At 31.1% G+C, this 22120-nt stretch overlaps 1 protein-coding gene across 1 annotated transcript; it reads right to left on the bottom strand.

Moving 5' to 3' along the window:
• Positions 1 to 2240: 2240 nt before the first annotated feature.
• On the bottom strand, positions 2241 to 5190 carry LOC148197947 (putative disease resistance protein RGA1). The gene is given in 2 exon segments (XM_088115098.1): positions 2241 to 2643; positions 2708 to 5190. Coding segments are annotated over 2 exon segments (2412 nt in total). The 5' UTR covers positions 5042 to 5190; the 3' UTR covers positions 2241 to 2565.
• Between the last annotated feature and the right edge of the window lie 16930 nt (positions 5191 to 22120).

Here is a 22120-nt window from a genome sequence, read left to right on the forward strand (position 1 = left end):
TTGTGGCAACAAGTATCTTATGTAAAAGACTACAAACATATTATGCAATATAATTTGATATCTCCTTTTCAATCATCCATCTCCAATAGAAATATCAGTGGTTAGTTTGACTTGATGTCATGAAAAATTTCATAATCTAAACTAGTGGAATAAAATTAGGCCTCTGCACTTCGGTAATTACCGAAGGCCTCTACACTTCGGTAATTACCGAAGGCCTCTATCCTTCGGTAATTACCGAAGGACACAGGCCGTCGGTAATGGTTAGCGACAAACGATTTACCGACGGTCAACTGATCGTCGTTAATCCGTCGGTAATAAACATTACCGACGACTTTAGGCATTACCGACAGCTTTAGGCTGCTTTTGACGGTTTCGGGCCGTTGGTAATGCCCTCTTTTTTGGTAGTAGACATTTTTAATGTTGCAAAATCCTAAACATATGTTTATCTTATTTTTCTATCACTTTGTATTTACCTTATTTGTTTTTATATTTTGATACTAATTTTTATGATACAGTTGTGTTTTGAGAATATTTTGCAAAAAGAGAACAATGTTGTCTGCGAAGATGATCACAAACAAGAGACTTGAAGATTAATTTTTTTACGAATGAGTAGAGATATTGTATTTTGTGTTTATTTTTTATTTTTTTTAGAAGTCCCAATGGTGTGCATTGTTTCTGTTTTTGAATATATGAATTTAAATAAAATGTCAAAATAATATTTATATCCCACAATGTCCTTTAATTGAAAACAATAAATCATATTTACTTTCTTTAATTTTTTTGTGTGCGTAATATGATGTGTTTTGGTACTTTAGTTTATAGAACAATACTTTGTCTCATAATTTAATTAGCAAAAGAAGTGAATTGTTTGTTCTATCTTTAATATTTAGTGAAGAAAGAGTTATTTAAGTTCATGTACTTTGATCCTAGGATTTAAGGTGAATAATTGAATTAAAACTTTTGAAAGATATTAAGTTTTTAGGAATTTTCATTTATCCACTTAAATTAAAGTAAGTGTACTTATAATGTACTAAAACATATTGATTAAACAAATAACCTTTGCTACTAATAAGGTTGCAAGTCAATAATTTGAAAACAAAAAGGTTATTTTTGCTATCATTATAGGTAGAAATATCATGAAAAAATATTTATCTTCAATATAAATTTGATTTCTTTTGATTTAGAGTTTTCTTTAAAGTTAAAAAAAAAAAAAAAAAGACAACTCCCTGTCTACTATTTATGTATGGTTTATATGACAATGAATAAATAACTCTCAGACAATTATTGTTTAAGATTGAACTTCATTTTCAAGATTCAGTACGCGGAATATTCATTAAATTTATAAAATTTATTTGTTTTCATGTACTAAAATAAAATATTTTATTAATTATTCTCAGAATATATAATATTATTAATTTTTATTTTATTTATATACGAATTATTTATTTTGATTAATTCAATTATTACATTTTATTAAAAATTATATAAATAACTTAAACAGTTAAAAAATAATAATTTTTTAAAAATTTTAAATTTATATATTAATTTTTTTACGGTACAAACACTTTTAATATTATATTCAAGAGTTTTTGTAGTTAATGTTGTTGTTCTTAAGTATTTTATTTGGTTTTTGTCATACCTGAAATGCTAGGTCACCAGAGATCGAAAATAAGGGAGAAAAATTGCATTGAGTTTGAGAATGTCTAAATATAAGATTAAAATCAATTTAAAATTCTTAAATATGTTATATCTATTTGAAATTACACTAACTAATGGAAATAAAATGTAAAATATAAAATATCTAGACAACAAAACTCTTAGAAAATTTATATTCAAAGTTGCATTAAAGCAAAAGGAAAATATCTTTTTAACAACTTTTCTTTATAACTATTTTACAATAACCTATGTGGTGGCTTGTGATTGGTTCGTTTTAAATGTAAAGATCAATATAACACGCATAATTTATCGTCAAAAAGTTGTTAAAAAAAGTTGTTAACATATCATGATCCATAAACAAACTCTAACATAAGAAAAAAATAGCGATAAGGTATAGTGCAAAAGTCTTATAACATTTGGACTTCTATATGTATTTTATTTTTACGTTTCACCCGTGAAAAGAATGTCTTATAAAAGGATCATCATATTTTAACAATTTTTTGACAATAGATTTTGTATCACTATTTTATTAGTCTGTATATTTGAAATTGACTAATCACAAACTAACATTTGTTGTAAAAAAGTTGTAAAAAAAATTGTTAAAAAATATTTTCCTAAATAAAATACTGAAGTATGTCAATATTAATGATAGATAAAGCAAAGCAGTTAAAAAGAGCAAATATAACACTATTGCACAACTATATCATGGAGGTCTCTCTAAATTGAAATGCCTTAACTACTAGCTCCAACTAATAAAACTGGAAATCGACTACGTCCGGCTATTCTTCTAATTCTTCTTAAGTTCTTCTGGTTCATCAATCACAATGTTTTTGATGTGTGATATTTTGGGCCAAAACTCTCCAACATTGGGTTCATACTTTTTATATAAGTTAGCACAACCTTCAATCCTCAAACTTTCAAGTGCAGTGTGGTGATGAATGTTATCTGCCAGAGATACCAGATTTGGACAATTTATTAAACCAAGTGCTTTGAGATCAGTCAGAGTTGTTAACCAATCTGGAAGTGTTTCGATATTGTCACAATTTAAAACATACAAGCGCTGCAAGGATTTGCTAGCTTCCTGAAGCCATTTAGGCAGGGCCACCATCTGTGATAAACCGAAAAATAATACAAGTTTTAGCTTCAGCTTCGGGCTTTCTTCTTTATGGTGGCCCTTACACAGTTCCAAGTCTAAGTTACCGCAGTCCTTAACAAGCAATGTTTCTAATTCAGGAAAATTTTGACCATCCAGAGACAATGACTTTAGACTTTGACAATCCCCAACGCATAATGTTTTAAGAGAAGGGAATCTCACACCTCCAAAGATGGACTCCACATTATGGCATGATTCAATGCTCAAGAATTCAAGCGACCCCAATTGGGCGATCTCATTCACAGGCAAAATAGTTTGCTTTGTACTAAACTCCAAAGAACGGATACTGATTAGTTTTCTTAATCCTTTGGGCAATATTTCCAGCTTCATACATCTCTTAATAGACAACACTTGCAAACTTTGGAGCTTGCAAATAGAGTCTGGGAGTCTCCTAATGTTGAGATTTTCGCTAATGTCCAAATATCTCAAATGTTTCATCTTAGCAATGGCACGGGGCAAAGTCTTGCATGTCGAACCACGTAAATCCAAAACTCGCAAGCATTTGAACTTTGTCAGACACGTATTTAGTAAAGCTTCATCGATGGCAGCTGCTGCACCATTTGAAAACAGTACGGATCTCACAAGTGTTGATTTTTTGGTGACAAAATTTCTGAACAAACTGCTTTCGGCAAAAGACAGATGTCGAACATTATCTGGAATATTTTGAATTTTGAAACTCACATGTAGACACTCATCCGACGCAACAAATAGGGCGAGATCATGCACCAAATCATGTATTCTAAACCTAAACTTATTGCCAAAGTTTTCAAAATCTTGGAGAAAGGATCTTGACAGGAGTTCATGCAAATATTGATTGGCCACATCTTCAAGTGTCCTATTTGTTTTTGGTAGTGCAATGAGTCCAAGTGATCCCCAAATCGCAGCTATTTCATAACTAGGGAATAAATAATCCTTTGGGTAAAGGGAAAACAATGCAAAACATTGCTTCAAGTAGGATGGCAAGAGATCATAACTCAGTTTAAGGGCAGGTAAAATGTCATCTTTTTTCTGAGGCAAATTCCAAATTTCACTGGCACTCACATATTCCCATTCACTGTCCTCAAATTTCGAAAATAGTAAACTACCTAATGTTCTCACTGCCAATGGAACCCCTCTGCATTTTTTCACAATTTCTCTGCCAATATTTACTAAGTGAGGATGTTTTTCTTCCTCTCCTTCTTTAAATGCCCACTTCACAAACAGAGACAATGACTCCTCTTTGGAAAGACCTTCTAAAATGAGAGAGGGAACTGTACCCATCATGGAAGCAATCGAATGACTACGTGTGGTCACTACAACTTTACTTCCTGCTCCACTTACTTGGATTAAATTCCTCAACTCAACCCATTTAACACGGTCTTCGTTCCATACGTCGTCCAATACGAGTAAGAATTTTTGACCGGAAAGTTTTCTTTTCAATTGGATTTGCAGTTGCTCCATATCCAACATGTTCAAATTCTGTTGGTGAGGAGGAACATCTACATCATTGGCAGAATTGATGATTTTGATAATAAGTTGCTTAATGTCAAACTCATCAGAAACACACACCCACATCTTCAATGGGAAGCATTCCTGGATCCTGTTGTCATTGAACACAAACTTTGCAAGTGTAGTCTTTCCCAAGCCTCCAATCCCCACAATGGGGATAACAGATAGACTTGTATCATCATCATTAGGATTCTGCTGCATCAAAAGTTCTATCATCTTTTCTTTATCGTTTTTCCTTCCAATCACATCTGAATCACTGACACGAGAGTGTGTCATATCTCTCCGATAAACAACACGTGTGTCAACATCAATTATTTGAAGACTAAACTTATGCCTATGCGCTGCAACCTTGTCTAGTCTTTTGTTGATATATTTAATTTGTTGTGTCATCTTGTAGCGAAAAAGAAGTGGATTAGAAGTGGAGAAGAAGTGACTTACCTTGTCTTTGGTGTTACCATGAGCTTTGACCACTTTGTTTTGCAGTGTTTGACACTCAAATTCATCCAAAACATCTTCGGCTTCGGAGAAGACAGTTTTAAGGTGAGTGAGCCATTCGCGGAGTTGATGGTTGTGATCTTGCTTTTGCTGAGCATCTAACAGAACAGCCTTGACTAAAGAGAGAGTCTTTCTAAGGTTTCGAAGATCGTGGTATAAACCCACCACTCGAGAAGCTTCTTGAAAAGCATGAGAAGCAAGCTTTGCTATGAGTGACTCTGCTATGCTGAAGAGAAATAATTCGGCCATAGTTGTTTCCAGAACTACACGACAACTATTCCATTTGTTGCATTATTTTCAGCAGCGGTTAAAAAGAAATAAGAGGGCAAATGAGAAATATCTTGATATTATCTGGGCTTTTTGCAGTTGTCCGCAAACTTTTATAGTATCCACTGGTGTAGAAAAGGTTTCCTGTTTTTTTTTGACTTTTAAGGTCCTTTCCAATATCAAATAATGTTGGTGATATAATATTTTATTGGCACGTATATTTGTAACAGTAATACAAACTAATTATTACTGTTATAAAAAAGTTGTTAAGTCGTTAAAAATACATTTTTCTAGTTGGAAAACCAAGTAAACTGACGTTTTACGGCGTTCAACGCAATCCTCTTCAAGCTCGATATCCAGAGGGTGATGTCTGTAAAATGGGAAGAGGATATTTGACGTTCGAAAATAGGATCACCGACGTTAATTTTGTTGAGCCCCACTTTCACGTTTAGCGAAATTCTTTTTCTAGAATGACGTTGCAAGGGAATTGACTTCGTGATGTTCCATTCAACGAAGTCATTTTGTATGTTCTTTCAGGCAATTGTATTTACCTACACATCATCATTTTTTGAATTTCTAATTTTACCCATGTTTATTTTCTTTAAAGTTTTCTCGTTATGTTTATGGACACAAAGGGACGACGTGTATTTTTATATAGTTTAATATGCATGTTAAAAAATATGATTCAATAAGATTTTTTTTAATTTTTTTTATAATTTGATTATATCATTATTTATTATTTTATTATTATTTATTATATCATTATTATTCTCTAAATAACTATTATTTTAATAAAAATATTTATGTTGATCTTACTCTCACTTATATATTAAAGAATCTTTTGTTTGATGGATATTTCTTGTCTCAACAAAAACAAGTTCTTTCTACATAAAAAAATAATTAAATCACAATTAGAATCTTACCACATATTGATAAGATCATGTTGAATATATTAAGGTACGAAGGGGTGAGAAATGATTTTTCTTATTGTTGTTTTCGGAGAAATAATGTATAAATTCATAAAATTAATTTTGTAATAAAATTGATGAGTGTTTTTTCAGAAATGATATTATGAAAATATGTTCCAAAATGTTTATTTGAGGAAAATATTTCGAAAAGTGTTTTCTAATAATATATTTTCTATTTCCAATTCCGGAATATGAATTTTATGCCTACACCTCCTCCATTAGAAAAGTCTTACCTACGTGTTGTCAACCGAATGCACTGCTGCAAGTCAAGGTGAAGAAAACACAACTGTAAACTGTGCATAGAGGGTGGAATTGGTGAAGCTCCAAAGTGAAGAAAAATGGAGATAAAAAAAAAATTAGGCTTAAATTAAATAACCATAAGATTAATTTTAATAACTCACATAATTGATGGGTGAAGGAAGACATTTGAGGGGGTGCAAGAAGCAACTGATCTTCTTCCATTCAAACAAGCCCAAAATCTCCATCAAGCCCAAATAAATACTCCATTAACCAAGACATTGTGCTGATGTAATGTACTTAAGCAACAAAACACCAATTAAATAATAGAGCATTAAATATAGGAACAAAAATTCTTCCAACTTGCAAGAATGTGTAGAAGAAGTTTTTTTTAAAAAAAAAAAACAAGAAAAAGGTACTAAGATTTTTATTTTTCCTTCTAAAAGCATCTTCACATGTACTGTACAAAGATTTTAAACATACAAGAATTCTTATTATTGAGAAAAGGTACACAAAATCTTCAAGTGGAAAATAATAGTTATAATAAGTTAAGAAAAATCATACAACAATGCTCTCAAATAATTAAAAAAAGGGACACACAAGAATATTACAACTAGAAAAACCTTTCTTTCTCTTCATATTTTCAACATTCAAAATTGAAAAAAAAATCACCTTTATTATGAGTTATAATTTAAAAATCAATATGATCATTGACATTAACTTTATTTAAATTTATTATGTATCAAAATCTAAATTTATTATGTGTCAAAAACTTAATTACATTTTATTTAAAAAATATTTCATGTCAAAATAAAAATAATTTCAAAATAAAAAAAAATTGACATATTATATTACGACATTTTTAAATTGTAATAAAGTCAATTTAATAAAATAAATGATATTGAAGTTTTTACAAAATTAGAAAACAAATACGACAGCTGCATATGACCAAATTATTAATTATGCGTGTACATGATATGATATGGGCGAGAAAAACGTAACAAAGCAAGGTGGAGCATGTCTTGACTTTATTTGGTATCCACATGGTTTCACACCCTTAGTAGCCTCATGGACAGGCGCAGCCCATGCTGCTTTTATACCTCTTATACTCATGCTATCCTGCCAATAAAACACAAATAATCAAATCGCAAATAAGAAAAATAAAATTTTAAAATAATTTTTCTGGCAAATAGATAGTTAAATAAATACTTTTGTTTCGGAGTTTTGTGATATTGTCATATATATATATATATATATATATACACACACGAGTTGAGCTACTTTCTATATTGTTTCCGTTTTGTTGTTTAGTTTTACGTCATTCAAAGTCTGTTTAGTTTTACGTCATTCAATGTTATTATGTATATTATATCCATGTTTTTGTTAAAGTTAAACTTAAAATTTTATATATACAACATGGATTTTTACTTTTTTTTTAACCTAAAGTCAAATCCAGTAATACATTAATTTATATAAAGAGGTTGATTCATCATTATCATTATTAATTTGATCATGTTATAATGGATCGACCATGTAGTTTGGTCATGGTGGTCGGTAACTCATTATTACCATTATCAATGTGACCATAGTGTAATCGGTCAACCATATTGTTTGGTAAGGATGGCCAGTCACTCATCATTATCATTATTAATCTAACCATGTTGTAATCAGTTGGTCAGGGTGGTTGACCACTCATCGTTACCATTGTTAACAACTATTTTATAATTGATCAATCAGAGTGGACAACTCGGACGAGTTGGCCAAAGGAGCTCTACGCGATAATGGTCAATCTTGAAACTTGGTTTGGAGGAGCTTGGTTTGGAGGAGCTTGGTCTAGAGAAACTTGACCTAAATGAGCTCAGCTTGGAGGAGCATACGGTACACAGGTTCCCAAGCGCGAGCATTAAATAATGTGCGAATGGGGGTTTGGATTAGACCGTTAGATACACGACATTCATGTATGATGAAGTTGTAACCTGATTGAGAGGGGTCCATAGTTAAAGTCGTGCCTAAGCATTGATTATGCATTTTCTTATACGTTGATTAGATGGACTTCAACCATTTTTAAGATGAGTGATTTGTCAAGGGTTGACCGAGACTGTGCGATAAAGATTAGACAACCAACCTAATGAAGTAGAAAGGTTGATGGATGTTGGATGAGACCGTGCGGTAGAGATTGAACGATCAATGTACTAAAGTCGTAAGGCTAATGGATGTTGGATGAGACCATGTAGCAGAGCTCAGATGGCCAATATACCGATGCCGAAAGGCTAATGGACGGTGGATGAGACAGTGTGCTAGAGACCAGGCAACCAACTTATTAAAGCCAGAAGGCTGGTGGACATTGACTAAGACCATGCGACAGATACTTGACAACCAACATATTGAAGTTGAAAGGCTGATGGATGTTGGTTGAAACCATGCAATAGAGCTCGGACGGAAAACATGTTGAAGCCAAAAGGTTGATGGACAATGGCTAAGACCTTGAAGTAGAGATTGGATGACTTTGAACGAACGCTTCCTTAGCTGAGTTGTTGAGGTTGAACACTTGAGACTACACGTGTTTCTTTTAGAACTCTTCCTTAACCAACTTGTTGCGATTGGATTCAGCGACATGGGTTATTTGCATAACTCTTCCATGACCGTCTTGGTGCTCCATCGGTAGGGGTTTACTTGGGTGAATTTTCCTTGATCTACTTGTTGAAGGGTGCGGCAAGGGTTCATCTGGGCAAACTCTTCATTGACCAACCTGTTGTGATTGGATCGAGTGGCAGGGGTTCTTTGCAAAACTCTTCCTTGACCGTCTCAGTGCTTCATTGGTAGGGGTTCACTTGGGTGAACCCTTCCTTGGCCAATCTCCTGAAGGGTGTGATAGGGGTTCACTTGGTTGAACTTTTCCTTGACCGACCTGTTGATAAGCTTAATAGGTCGAGCTGTTGAAACCAAAAGAAGCTAAGATATTAACGCTGAATGAGGTTGTGTTGAGACTAGTCAACCAAGCGGATGAGACCGAACTACTGAGATGTAGATGAGGCTAAACGACCGAGCTCTCAAGATGAAAAGGTTGACAGGTTGAGGCTGAAACAGGCCAAGATGTAGATGAGGTCGGATAGACGTGTTGTCAAGACTTAAGAGTTGACAGGTTGAGACTTAAACAGGCCAATATGTAAATGAGGTCGGACGACCGGGTTGTCGAGACTTAAGAGTCAATAGGTTAAGGTTGAAGCAGGCCAAGATGTTGATGAGGTGAGATGGCAGGGCTGTCAAAACTGAAAAGTCAACAAGTTGAGGCAGAAATAGACCATGACATAGATGAGGTTGGATAACCAGGATGTCAGAACTTAAGAGTTGACATGTGGAGGTGAAAATAGGCCAAAATGCTGATGAGGCCAGACGGTTGAGCTGTCAAGACTAGAAAGTTGACATGTTGAGGCTAAGAGAGGCCAAGATGTTGATGAGGCCTAGTGACCGATCTATTAAGGCTGAAAACTCGACAAGTTAAGACTGAAACAAGCTAAGATGATGATGAGGTTGGACAGTAAGATTACAAAAGTCAAAATGAGGCTAAGATATTGACATTGAATAAGGTTAAGATAGATTGACAGAGACCGTACATGAGAGGTTGATGGTCAATCGTGTTGAAGCTGAAAGAGACTTAGAAGAAGCCAAAAGAGGTTATGATATTGAGGTTGACTAAGACCTTATAGGATATGCCGAATGGCCAACATGTTGAAGCCGAAAGAAGTTGAGTAGAAGAAGGTCCTTGATCGGGCTTATGGTTGTCGTAGACCAAACGATTTGTGTTGCAGACTGGACAGGTGGAGCCATTCCTTAGGTTGCTTTTGTTTTGCTGCTCAGTTTCCACATCATCTAAAGTCCACTTGGATGATACCTGGAGAAGGTACTCCGATGCTAAAGTCAGTAGATGATCATTCGGTTAGCTATCAATATTGTGATGTATATTATGTGCATGTTATGTTAAAGTCATAACTTTTATATATAGTAATTTTTGTGGACTTTTACCTTTTTGTCGGTCTAATCACGATAAAATCATATCTGAACTTGCATTAATAGGTTGATTCGTCATTACTATTGTTAATCAGAGCATGTTATAACTAGTCAATCATGTTGTTTAAGTAAGGTGGTTAGCCACTTGTCATTATTATTGTTAATCTGACCATGCTGTAATCGATCGATCATATTGTTTGATCAAAATTGTCTGACACTTGTTGTTACGTTGTTAACGGCCATTTAGTCACTCCTTGTTACTATTGTTAACAACCATTCTATGGCTGGTTCATAGTGGATGGCCAGAACAAATTAGCCAAGAAACTATGTTCGAAAATTATTGGCGAAACTTGATTTCAAGAAACTCAGTTTGGAAAAGCTCAATTTAGTGAAACTCGAACCTAAAAAAATTCAATCTAAAAAAACTTAACCTATAGAAAAACTTTACCAAACAAACTTCGTACAACTTTATTTTTTACTCTTTAAAGAGTAAATAGTGTACAGAGGTACTGTTATACATGTGATAATTTAGCGTTTTATTTTATACAGTATAAAACCTATATTTTTTTCGTTAAAATCTTTGACAAAACCATTCATTCATAAAAAAATGGTTGGTCTGAATAGACTTAGTCTGTTCAAAGAAAGTTCTAAATTTAAATTTCACAAATAAAAAAAATATAATTAAGAAGAAATGTTCATTAAAAGTAATCAATAAAACTTTTCAGTCATTAATTATAAGCAAAATTAATAAATGTTTTTCACCAATATAATTATTAAATTATGATGTTTAATAACATAACTTAGCTATATATGGATAGTCACGAGGCTGTAAGGATAAAGTAGAAACTTATGCTAATTGCTTCTTATTTTTAAGACTTACTCCTTTGATTGTCTTGCTTGAAAAGTTTTTGTTTATTTTTATTTTAGAGTTTTAATTTTTAAAAAAATGACTTAATTAGTGTTTTATAAATGATATGTTAAAAATATATTATGCATTAGTTTGTGTTTTTTTTTTTAATTTTCTAACTTTTCAATTTTTTTTTAATTTTTTTTACATATTAGATCTTGTGGTGTGGTGTGGTGTGATACATGACACAACGACAAGATAGTAGCATGCTATTGGTTTGTATTCCATTCAATTCCCACATATATGTTTTTGATTAAATTCAATCCAATTTTATTTTTTAAATTTAACAATGTTATTTCTTTCCAGTTTTTATTAAATTACTTTTGCTAATAACAATATTAACAATAATTAAAATTTAATCTGTAGATATTAATTATTTAAATTATGTATAATTTTTTTATTTTTTAATTATATTGTATTAATTATCTTTTTTAATTATTTTTATTATAAATTTTAACATTTTTAAGATAAATATTTTTATATATTTTATTTTATTTTAAGTCAAACATTATTATCATATAAATATTATGATATTTATTTGTCACGTCTCATTTATTACTGTGCTGAGTCACCACTGTGCTTCCATAAATGCACCCACGCCCCACGTGCAGTGCCATTAAAGCACACTCACATTCTCTGACTCCTCTCTGCCATGTGTCAAATTAGAATGTTCTAAATTTGATAGTGGGAGTCAGGTGTCAGCGCAAGAGAGAACGTCCGTTTGACTTGGGAAGAGAATTGAGTTTTCTGAAACACTCTTCCCCTTCTCTGCGTGCACCTTCATCCTCCTCAGAAAAATCAAACCTCCATTTTCTCCTTCTTCTCTCTAGAACCCTACTTCTTCTCTCTTCGGTAACTTACCACCCTTTACTCCGTTCACGTTTCAGCACCGTAGAAACGTTCCCTGCACTGTGAGCTTCATCTTAGACCGAACAACTTCCCGTTCTGCAACCGGTAAGTTCCCCAACCTAGACGCTCGTTTCTGGATTTCCTGCAAACCCAGAATCAGTTGCATGCAAGGGTGTAAACTAAGTTCTTTCGTTTTCTTTTGGTTAATTTTAGTCGAAGAGTTTAAGAGAAACGTTGGGAATAGAAAGCCACTTTTGGACGAGTCAAGACCACTCACTTTTAGAACGATTACTACTGATCCGGGTAAGGGAAGCTTATCAAATTTAATTCTTGAGTATATTGTGTTGCATGGTTGATCTGTGATGTTGTACTGTGTTGGATGCATGTTCTGTGAAATTATTGAGTATGATTTATGATATTGGATTTTTGGTATATGATTATGATCCGAATTGATGTATGGAAATGATGAAATGTTCTATGGTTTGATTTAAATTAAAAATGAGCTGTATGATGAGATGATGCATGAAAAAGTATGGATTGGTACTACGATATGAGTAAATTGATGTATGAAAGTTTATACTGAAAAATGTTTCTACTGTAAGTGAATTTGAATATGTAAGTCTATGAAAATGAACGTTCGTTATCGAAACGGTCTTTGACCGTTCGGTATTCTCGGTAAATTCTTTGAAATAGTTGGATCCTTTCATTTGGAAAGGATTCTATTTGAGGACGAACGCCCTCTTATATATAGCTTTACGTTTGAGCGTTCGGCCAAACGTAAATATCTTGAGAGTTGTGTGAGAGATTTTAGAAGCCTGAAAATATATATTCAAACACTTAGTCATATTGTTAAAAATGTAACTTCACCATTATAACTTGTGAAAAATCCTATTTCAAATATATTGAATCAGTGATGGGTCTCAACCCCAAAGCGTACGTCTTAAGTGGCGCTCGGTCTTATACCGAACGCTCGTCCCAAAAGCGTAAGTGATAAGTAGCGCTCGGTCCTATACTGCACGCTCGTTCTTTCCGTAATTATCAAGGAGCTGGAATAGCGTTCGTCCTGAATTAGAATAGCGTTCGTCCATGAACTTAAATAGCGTTCGTCCCTAATTTTAGTAAATTCTCGTAAACGCGTTCGGTCATTCACTGGCAATCGTTATTCCGACTAAATTGTACTTAGTACATTTTAGCACTCGTATTTTTATATACATTCAGTTGAATGGAATCTGAAATCGTGTCAAGTGAATTATTCTAAGTGTAAGTCGAATTGTTCTAGAATCAGTTCATTTAACTGATTCAAATTGTAATAATGTTCGTCATGAAAGATGGGTCAGCTTTATCCCTTTGGAAAAGAAGTTCCTTCAGTCTTGCTCTTGACGTTCGTCCTCGATATGAAGAGGACTGAACGCTCGTCTTTTAAGGAAGTGGAACAAAGAATGAAAATGTTAATAAGAGAAAGTATTGAGATGTGCGAACACTATAAGAACTGAAATTATGATTGTGGTTTTTGAACGAGCGTTCCAGGGAGGAACGACTCTTGAATGGAAATTGAGATTTGTAAAGTATGAACGTGGTAAGCTTAGATGGTGGTTCATCCTCATATTCCGTGAGTGCTCGTTCTCAAGTAGAGAGGAGTATGTCATGTGTGGGAATGGCAGGAGGTCTAGTCCATAACTGTAACTTGGACAGAACAGACTAACCTCAGGTGACGACTGATGAGCATCCCAGTTATTCCACCTGTGTGCACGAACGCCTTAGCTACACAGGATTCATACAGTCCGGACGGTCGGTCTAGTATCAAGATTTGTATTGAATTAATGAATGAATTGAAGTATGTATTGTGACTTATTTGATGTGTAATTGATATGATATGAAATGTATGTTTTACTTGAATTAAATTCAATAAGTTTACCCTTGCGTTTCCATTGTGTTGTCTGTATATGTATGTTTGTCTTGTCAATGCAATGATCATCCATGTGGATGTGAGCAGAGGGAGATGCTTCTCTGGAGCAAGCGCTTGAAGAGGAAATCATAGCTGAGGAGAATCTCGTAGAGGTCGAGGTGAAGGCCGAACAGTAGGACGTTCGGTTATTGGTTAGTGTAGTTAGGCTAGCGGGCCATTTTTGGAGCGAACGCTCTTTTGATTTGTGTAAATGCTTAGACGTTCGGTATTTAATTTTTGTAAACCGTTCGTACTCAGTAGTTTGTGAACGCTCGTAAACTCATGTATATATGTGTAAGGCCGTTCGGCCACTTGCGAACCTTTATTCCGTTAATTATAAAACTGTTTTGCCATATTAATACATGTGATTATTCTAAGTATATAGTTGATGACTGTATAATTTTGGGATGTTACATTATTAAATAAATTAATGTTTTATTTAAAAAATATTAAGTATTTAAAACTATAATATTAGTAATTTGTATTTTTATAAAATTAAAAATAATTAATTTAAATAAAATACAATAGAAAAATGTTACTTTTTGATGTGTTTAAGTGGTTTTACATTTAAATGATACACCCCCGTAAGTTGGAATGAGTGGATCTCAATCATAAGGTGAGGTAAAAAGATAATAATAAGGGTAAGTTCTTTGAGAGCTGGAAGACTTGGAGTTCGTTATTTGGGAGAAGGCACTAGTGTAAAAAGAAAAAGTTTATAATGTTATCATAACCACTTACAAGTAGTAAATTTGAAGTTAAAAAAGTATGTGAAATGTTTATAAATATTTCGTCTAAATTTAAGACTAATACTAAAATCAAATTGACATTTATTTTGTTTTGGGTAAATCCAACTTTAATCTTTCTTTTAAAATTTCATAATCAGCGTTATAGTTTTTATTTTTCTTTTTAATTTAATTAATCTTAAATTTTGTAAATTTCAAATTGTCGTAACTTTTGGTATGAACTACAAACAAAAATAGTTCAAAAATAAAAGTTGTTCGGAAATGAGGCGACGAACGCGCTAACCATCGTTTAAGATTTTTTTTTTTTGAAACGTTCTAAAATTTTTAAAATTTCATAGTTTAAGGTATACTTTTATTTTATTTTATTAATATTTTTTTTTCATTTTGTATATACTTTACATCTTTATTTTAGATACCCATTCTATTTCCAAATTTCTAAAAGTTTTTGTAGTGTATTCTTATATTATATATTGAATTTTTATTGTTTCAGTGGAAAAAAATATGAATAAAAAAATTAACAACAAAATAAACACACAACTTGACGTCCGTTATTCATGCAACATTTATTTCAAATACAATAAGGAAAATGACACTTGAACAACCATTTTTGACAACATTTAGACACGCGCACACGTGTCAAAATCTGAGTGGTCCAGTTGGAAAAATTAAATGAAAATGGACCGCTCAGATTTTGACACGTGTGCGCGTGTCTAAATGTTGTCAAAAATGGTTGTTCAAGTATCATTTTCCATACAATAAAGATCTGACTTCTCTCGCTGTTACGTTTGACTTTTAACAAATATCAAAAACTTAAAATAACCTACTTTAAAAACAGTCAGTGAAGAGACAGAGTTTTGTTTCAAAACAAATTAGGCGACGTGAAGATTGGGGGATTTTGGAAAGAAATTTGAAGAGAAACGCACTGCATTGGTGTCTGGTGTAGTAAAGTGAGTAGGGTTCTGTTTGGTGCACTGGGAAGAAGTGGAACTGCTGTGGATTTTCAATTTGGGATTGCAATGGCGAGGGTTGGTTTGTGCACTGTGTAGAAGGATAAGCGCACTACATGTGGTATTTGGGTCATCGATTGGCGAGGGTGTAACTGCAATCCCCTAAATTTTTCTGTTGTTATTTGGTTTTTAGATCTTTTTATTTTATCCTCAGTACTATTTGTCTTAAAATAGATATCCAGAAAGATTATTGAGTAGTTTGAAATGGGTGTGATTTTTGTTATCAGGTGATGCCTTAATGTTGTCATTTTTGCCCCAAGCAAAGATGCACCCATGTTTGTTGTTGGTGTCAACGACAAAGAATACAAACCAGAGCTTCACATTCTTTTCAACGCTACAGAGTTTTATAGATGAACAGAGACAGAACAGGCCCACCCCGTCATCTCTCTTGGATATATGTTTCAGGAGTATCCTAAAAAATGGAAACTTTTTTCTCCCCCAGCCAAAAAAGTATTAATTTTATAGCTGCACATTTTAAAAAAGTATTAATGATGGTTTTGCTTTTGAATAATTTTATAAGTATTTCGTTTAATTAAAAATAATCTTTTATACAATCCAATACAAAAAGGTTTCTAATATATAAAAAAAATAATTTTTTGTGTATATTCTAGACTACTAGAAAGCAGGGGAAAGACAAGAGTTCTATTTACAGACCAACATGTAGTATTTACTTCGTGTATGAAAGACTTATATTTGCTCCCTTAAAATCTTAGCAAAAGCACGTTGGCGTGTGTTAAAACCTACTAACAAGTTGTCTCTCACTCTTATATGTGCAATTATGCTGCGCTGTTTTTATTCATAAATCCAGTTTATGTTGTAAAAAAATAATTTTGAATATTTTTCTTTTGGTATCTATCTGTTAATAGAATTTTAGTTTAGAACTTTTTTTAATAATTGTGCAAATCCAGTAATAATACTTGTTTTCTAGATTATATATCACTGTTATATACGTTTACATTTTTATTTACTTATATTAAGTTTGAGTATAAGCTAATAATTTCTAAAAATTTGAAATCAAATAAGGAACAATCGAATTTTTTTAGATATGAAAGACCTTGTTTGCAACATGTAAAAATGCTTGAATAGAATAAGTTAGTTTCGGGAAACTTGTCTGCTTTCCAAAAATCAATAAACTCCATATTTTTTTTGTTAATATTTGTTTTATGGGGATGTAATAAAAGCAAATACTTGTAATGAAATTGCATTGTTAGTTGTCTTCGGAATAGATTACTTGAAGAGATTCAAATTTGCTAAAGTTACTTGTTCGAGATGTTAAATTGCTTACCAAAGTCAACTTGAGCATTTGTGTAAGGCAAAGTATTTGGCATATGTGAATAGACTATTAATAGAGGGATAAAAGTCATGTATAAAATCAATTCCTTTTGTATGGTTATTGTTTATTGCTGTGAAAGTTAAAATGAGTAAGACATTATTATGACAATTGTGTAGTAGGTGGTTAGAGAGGGGAGAAGGATTTCAAGTTACTTCTGTTTTTATTTTATTTACAAAGTTATATGTTTGTTTATGTTTGAGGGTTATGGTTGATGGAAAAATGTTTAAGTTGTTTAAAGAAGATGTCCATTGTCATATTAGGATATTATTTAAAACCGATATTAGCACAGAGAATGTTTATAAAGAACTTGAAAAACGTTTGAAGGATACTGAAGGGGTTGATATTTGCATATTATACATACAGTTATGATTGAGTGAGTTTTTGTTGCCAAATAGATTTAGAAAAGTTCATGTTGGATTATTTGAACTATTAGATGATTTATCATGTAATGAAAAGTATATATGGAGGAATGTTATTTATTAATATTTGGTTTCTAGTTTGTGTGATGTTGCATTGTGTGTAAGGAAGAAAGAAAATAGATCACATTGTCATGTTGTAAGTTGTGTATGTGTTTATACTCAAGGTAAATTTGTATGTTTCTTAGGAAATTGAATATGATATAATTTTGTTTGTGTTAGTTATTTTACACTTCTTATTGTCTATAAAATAGATTTGGGCAATGAAGCATGTTTTATTTGGTCACAAGTTGGCAAAAAGGAAAAATAGTTTTCCTACAATTCTTCATTGGATTCATGTTAAAATTGGTGAAGTAGGAGTTGAAAAATATTTTCTTATTAATGAGGTGAGATAATTGTTGCTTCTGATTAATTACTTTTTTATGGATTGTTTGTTGATTTGAATATGATGTTTTTGTTTATTTTGTTTTGAAAAAATTATTATGGATATGTTTGTATCAAATGAAGAGATGTCTAGTGACATTGTTAAAGAAACATTCAATGACACTTTCAGTGCACCTCATAAATTTTCCCTCTTCATTTATGTTAGGTTTCTTTTTATCCATCATAATAACTCTTATTTTTATTATAAAAATGTCACCTATCAATTTATTATGACAAGTGGACTCACTCATTGTAATATATCTTCATTTATTTATCTTTTTTTTATCAGTAAAGAAAGCAAGATGGAGCATGTCTTGACTTTATTTGACATCCAAACAAATCAATATTCTTATATCATACTTATTATTATACTACTAAATAAAATATATAATATATAGTTTAATACAATTATTGATTATAATCCATTTATTAATTAAAAGAAAACTTATACCATTTAATAAAACAGTACTAACATAATGTGATACAGTCTCAAATTCAACAAAAAGAAACATGAAATCTAATCAAAATGTGAAAATATTAGATTAATTCTAATAAAAATCACACTAATATTTATTTATAATTACTATATATATATATATATATATATATATTATTAATGAGAAATAAATAATTGTAAGAATTTAAATATAAATTTAAGTCATACATTAAGAAAAAAGAAAAAAAAATATAATAAAAATATCCATAAACTTATTATTCATAAATTCATTATTTTAAACTTTCAAAGAGATTTTATTTAATTTTTATTCAAATTTAGATAAAAAAATTTACAATAAAATTAAATAACTATCTCATTATTTTAAAATACGTTTAGCTAGTAAAAAAAATTAAATATGTTTATTCAATGATTTTAACATGATATATTATTATGTATTTTTTCTATATAAGCAAATAACTATATTTATTAAAGCCTATTATAGAATTTATGTTAATTTGATTAAAATATTAGTATATAGTTATTCGATAAATTGAAAACATTTATATTTGTGAGAGATTAGGAGTTAACTTAATTTTTTTCTCATATTTAAAATGAATATTTTTTTCCTAAAAAAACTCATGAGTAAATTTTGACTCACACTACCTTTATGTATATTTTGATGTTATGAACTTTTTGAATAAAAAGACATTTTAGTTTTATGAGTTTTTTAATTTTAACCCGTGTAATGAAAACAAAAACATATAATTAGACTACCTTGATAAGTGTAATTATATTTATACCTAATTAATATATAAAATTTTGATAAAAAATAAGTACAAGTGCATAGAATAGTCAAATGAATGGGTTAATTTCTGATCCGGCGGCCATCCCGTCCAGTTTGTAAAACAAATTGGATAAGTAAGTGCAGATAATATTTAATGGGAGATTGTTTGGCTGTTTCTTGAAAACGTGTTTGTGTTTTGGAAGCTTTTTGTCAATTAGCATCTAACGTTTGGGAGAGGTGAATGATGATAGCTACTCTGAAAGCGATTTTAGGTTTAGCCAAAACCAAAACTCATGTCATGTTTCATCATTAATTATCCACCCACTTTCATTGCCACTTTCTCACCAGAATAATCCTAACCTCTCTTTATGCGCTCTTCCAGTACACATTAGATACATGCTTCAAGACTTTGACTAAAGAATCTTTCCAGGAGGAGCCTTAGATTTCAATCATGCAACTTTATGTCCAAATCTTTCTTACACAAAACTATAAGGAATCTTTCAAATCAAATACTAAACAAAATCTCTAATATCTTATAACTTATTTCAGATTATTTCAATATTTTTTATACTATTTTAAAATTTTTAACTAGGGTTTCATTTTCTTTTAAAACCTACTTTTACTTATTTATCAAATATCGTTAAGAAGGTGATTATATTAGTATGTTGTTGATATATGTTAACATGTTATATAGCATTTTAGAGAGACATACATCAGTATCGTAAACTATAATAATTGTATACGAATATAAAGGAATGGTTATTTAAAATTATTCTACATGAAAAAGTTATATTTTTTATTTTATTCATTGGCTGATACTGTATTGACATTCTTCATAAAATGTTTTGGATCATCCAAAATGCTAAAGACATAATAAAGTTGCACAATTTGTAAAAGGTATGTTGAGTTATTACTATAAGGAAAAAACAATAAAAAGTTGAGATTTTTTGTCTTTGCTCCACCTCCACCAATCTTTTTGGTTATTTAAATTTAAGTGCCCTATTGACTATCGGCAAAATCCTAGAATCAAAAGCGTATATATCCACCTGAAATAGTGTTTTTACAACTTCTAAAAATTAATAAACTATTATTAAGCACTCAACATCATTGAAATGTTTTAGCAAAATTAAAGTGAATAAAGTAAAAAGCACTCCAAATGAAAAGTGGAAAGTTGATTAGAATAATACCACTGAAAGAAAATTTATGTGTATCTTTGGAGCATTTGGGTGGCTTTAAGACCAACTATTATGATTTATTATATAAACATGTAATGTTATAATTGTCGTTTTTCTACAATTGGAATTATTTATTAATTTTATCCTCTAAAATACGCTGCTCATTTTAGATGATTTGGATTCAGCCAGCATAATAGTGAATTTTTTATGATACTATTTTTTAATAGTGAATTTTTTATGATACTATTTTTTATAATTATGTTATTAATATTCAGTAGCTATCTTAACTAACTTTATTGAAGCGTATTATTCAAATCAACAATTTATTAATTTTATATATACTATTTAGTTAATAAGACATATAAAAATTAAAAATACAATGCTATCATTGATCACTAAGAAAAAAAACAATTAAAGTATTTTACACATCCATATATAATTTATACACAAATAATATCAGCAGATATTTCCATGTATTCCCTTTAAAGTGAATTACTTGTTTTAAAAGAATATAAAATACAAAAATAAACTAGCAATTTTTTTTCAAACCTACGTATTTGAAGGCAAAGAATACGTTGAGATATGCTAAAAAAAAATACATAGTTTAGAAATGGAGATAAAAAATAATTATAACTACTTTTTTTTATTAGTTCACACTACGACATTTTTTTAGATAAACCAGTGACAGAGTGAGTCACTTGATACCAAGGTGAACTATACTTGAGATGCTACAAGATAAGATAAAATAAACAGAGACATGTTAATTTCAGCTAATGTTTAATTTTACAGTGACTAAACTATATGAAATTGAACTTGGAATCTGCTACGATTTATAGAATAAAATACATGGTTAGTTTATGGTTTCGTATTTCTCAGTACTTATCTTTTCGGATAAACATTCCCATATTCCAAATAATATTCCTATATGCCAAACTCTAATTGCAAACTTAACAGAGTTTGGCTGCTGGCACAAAATCTAACCTGCGTATAATACAAGGCACTGTAAATCTGGACTATGGTGAAATGTTAACCCTAACTATATAACATGACTGTCATGAGACAATAGTTATATAGTAGAAAAATGGTAGCACCATATCTCCCAAAACTCTCTTTTGAATACACTTTTTTATGTGATAGATAAAATCCAAATGATCCTAACTTAACATCTAGAGAGTATATATATGACATTTTTCAGTAACAAGACGTGAGAGAATAATGCTGGAATAAAAGTGTCTTTCGGAAAGAGATGACTCCATCTACAGAACTGAAAGAGCAAATGAGTTTGGGTTGCTTTCTTTGTGGGTCAACTGATATAAAAGATCAAAGAAATTGGTCACGCATGCTCACACTGATCGAGAATTTGTTCATTTGACTCATTCTGCCGACTTAATTGAAGAAGAAATTGAATTGTTCTCTGTTTCAGACAAAGAAAAAAGGACTAATTAAACTTTGGTCAACTGAAGGGAAATTAATTAAAGGAATTCCTCTCCCTGTCATATAATATGCACCAGCTTCTAATAACACCAAAACAAGATAAAGTTTCCTTACAAAACCTTAAAAACCATGATATATTAACAACTTTTTTAACAACCTTTTTATAATATAATGTTATTATTTTATTGATATGTATATTTAAAATGGATCAATTACAAATTATCACAAAAACTATTATAAAAAAATTATGAAAAAAAATTGTTAAAAAGACCTTTTCCAAACCTTAATTATAGCCAAGTGTACAGTGAGATTTTAGTTTTAACGACTAGAGAATACTTGTACACACCACAGCTTTTCCACGATCAGAAATTTGTGGATAATATATTTATAGAAAAC

The sequence above is a fragment of the Vigna umbellata genome, chromosome 5 (genome assembly GCF_029865625.1).
Source record: "Vigna umbellata cultivar VRB3 chromosome 5, Vumbellata_1.0, whole genome shotgun sequence".
Taxonomy (NCBI): Eukaryota; Viridiplantae; Streptophyta; class Magnoliopsida; order Fabales; family Fabaceae; genus Vigna; species Vigna umbellata.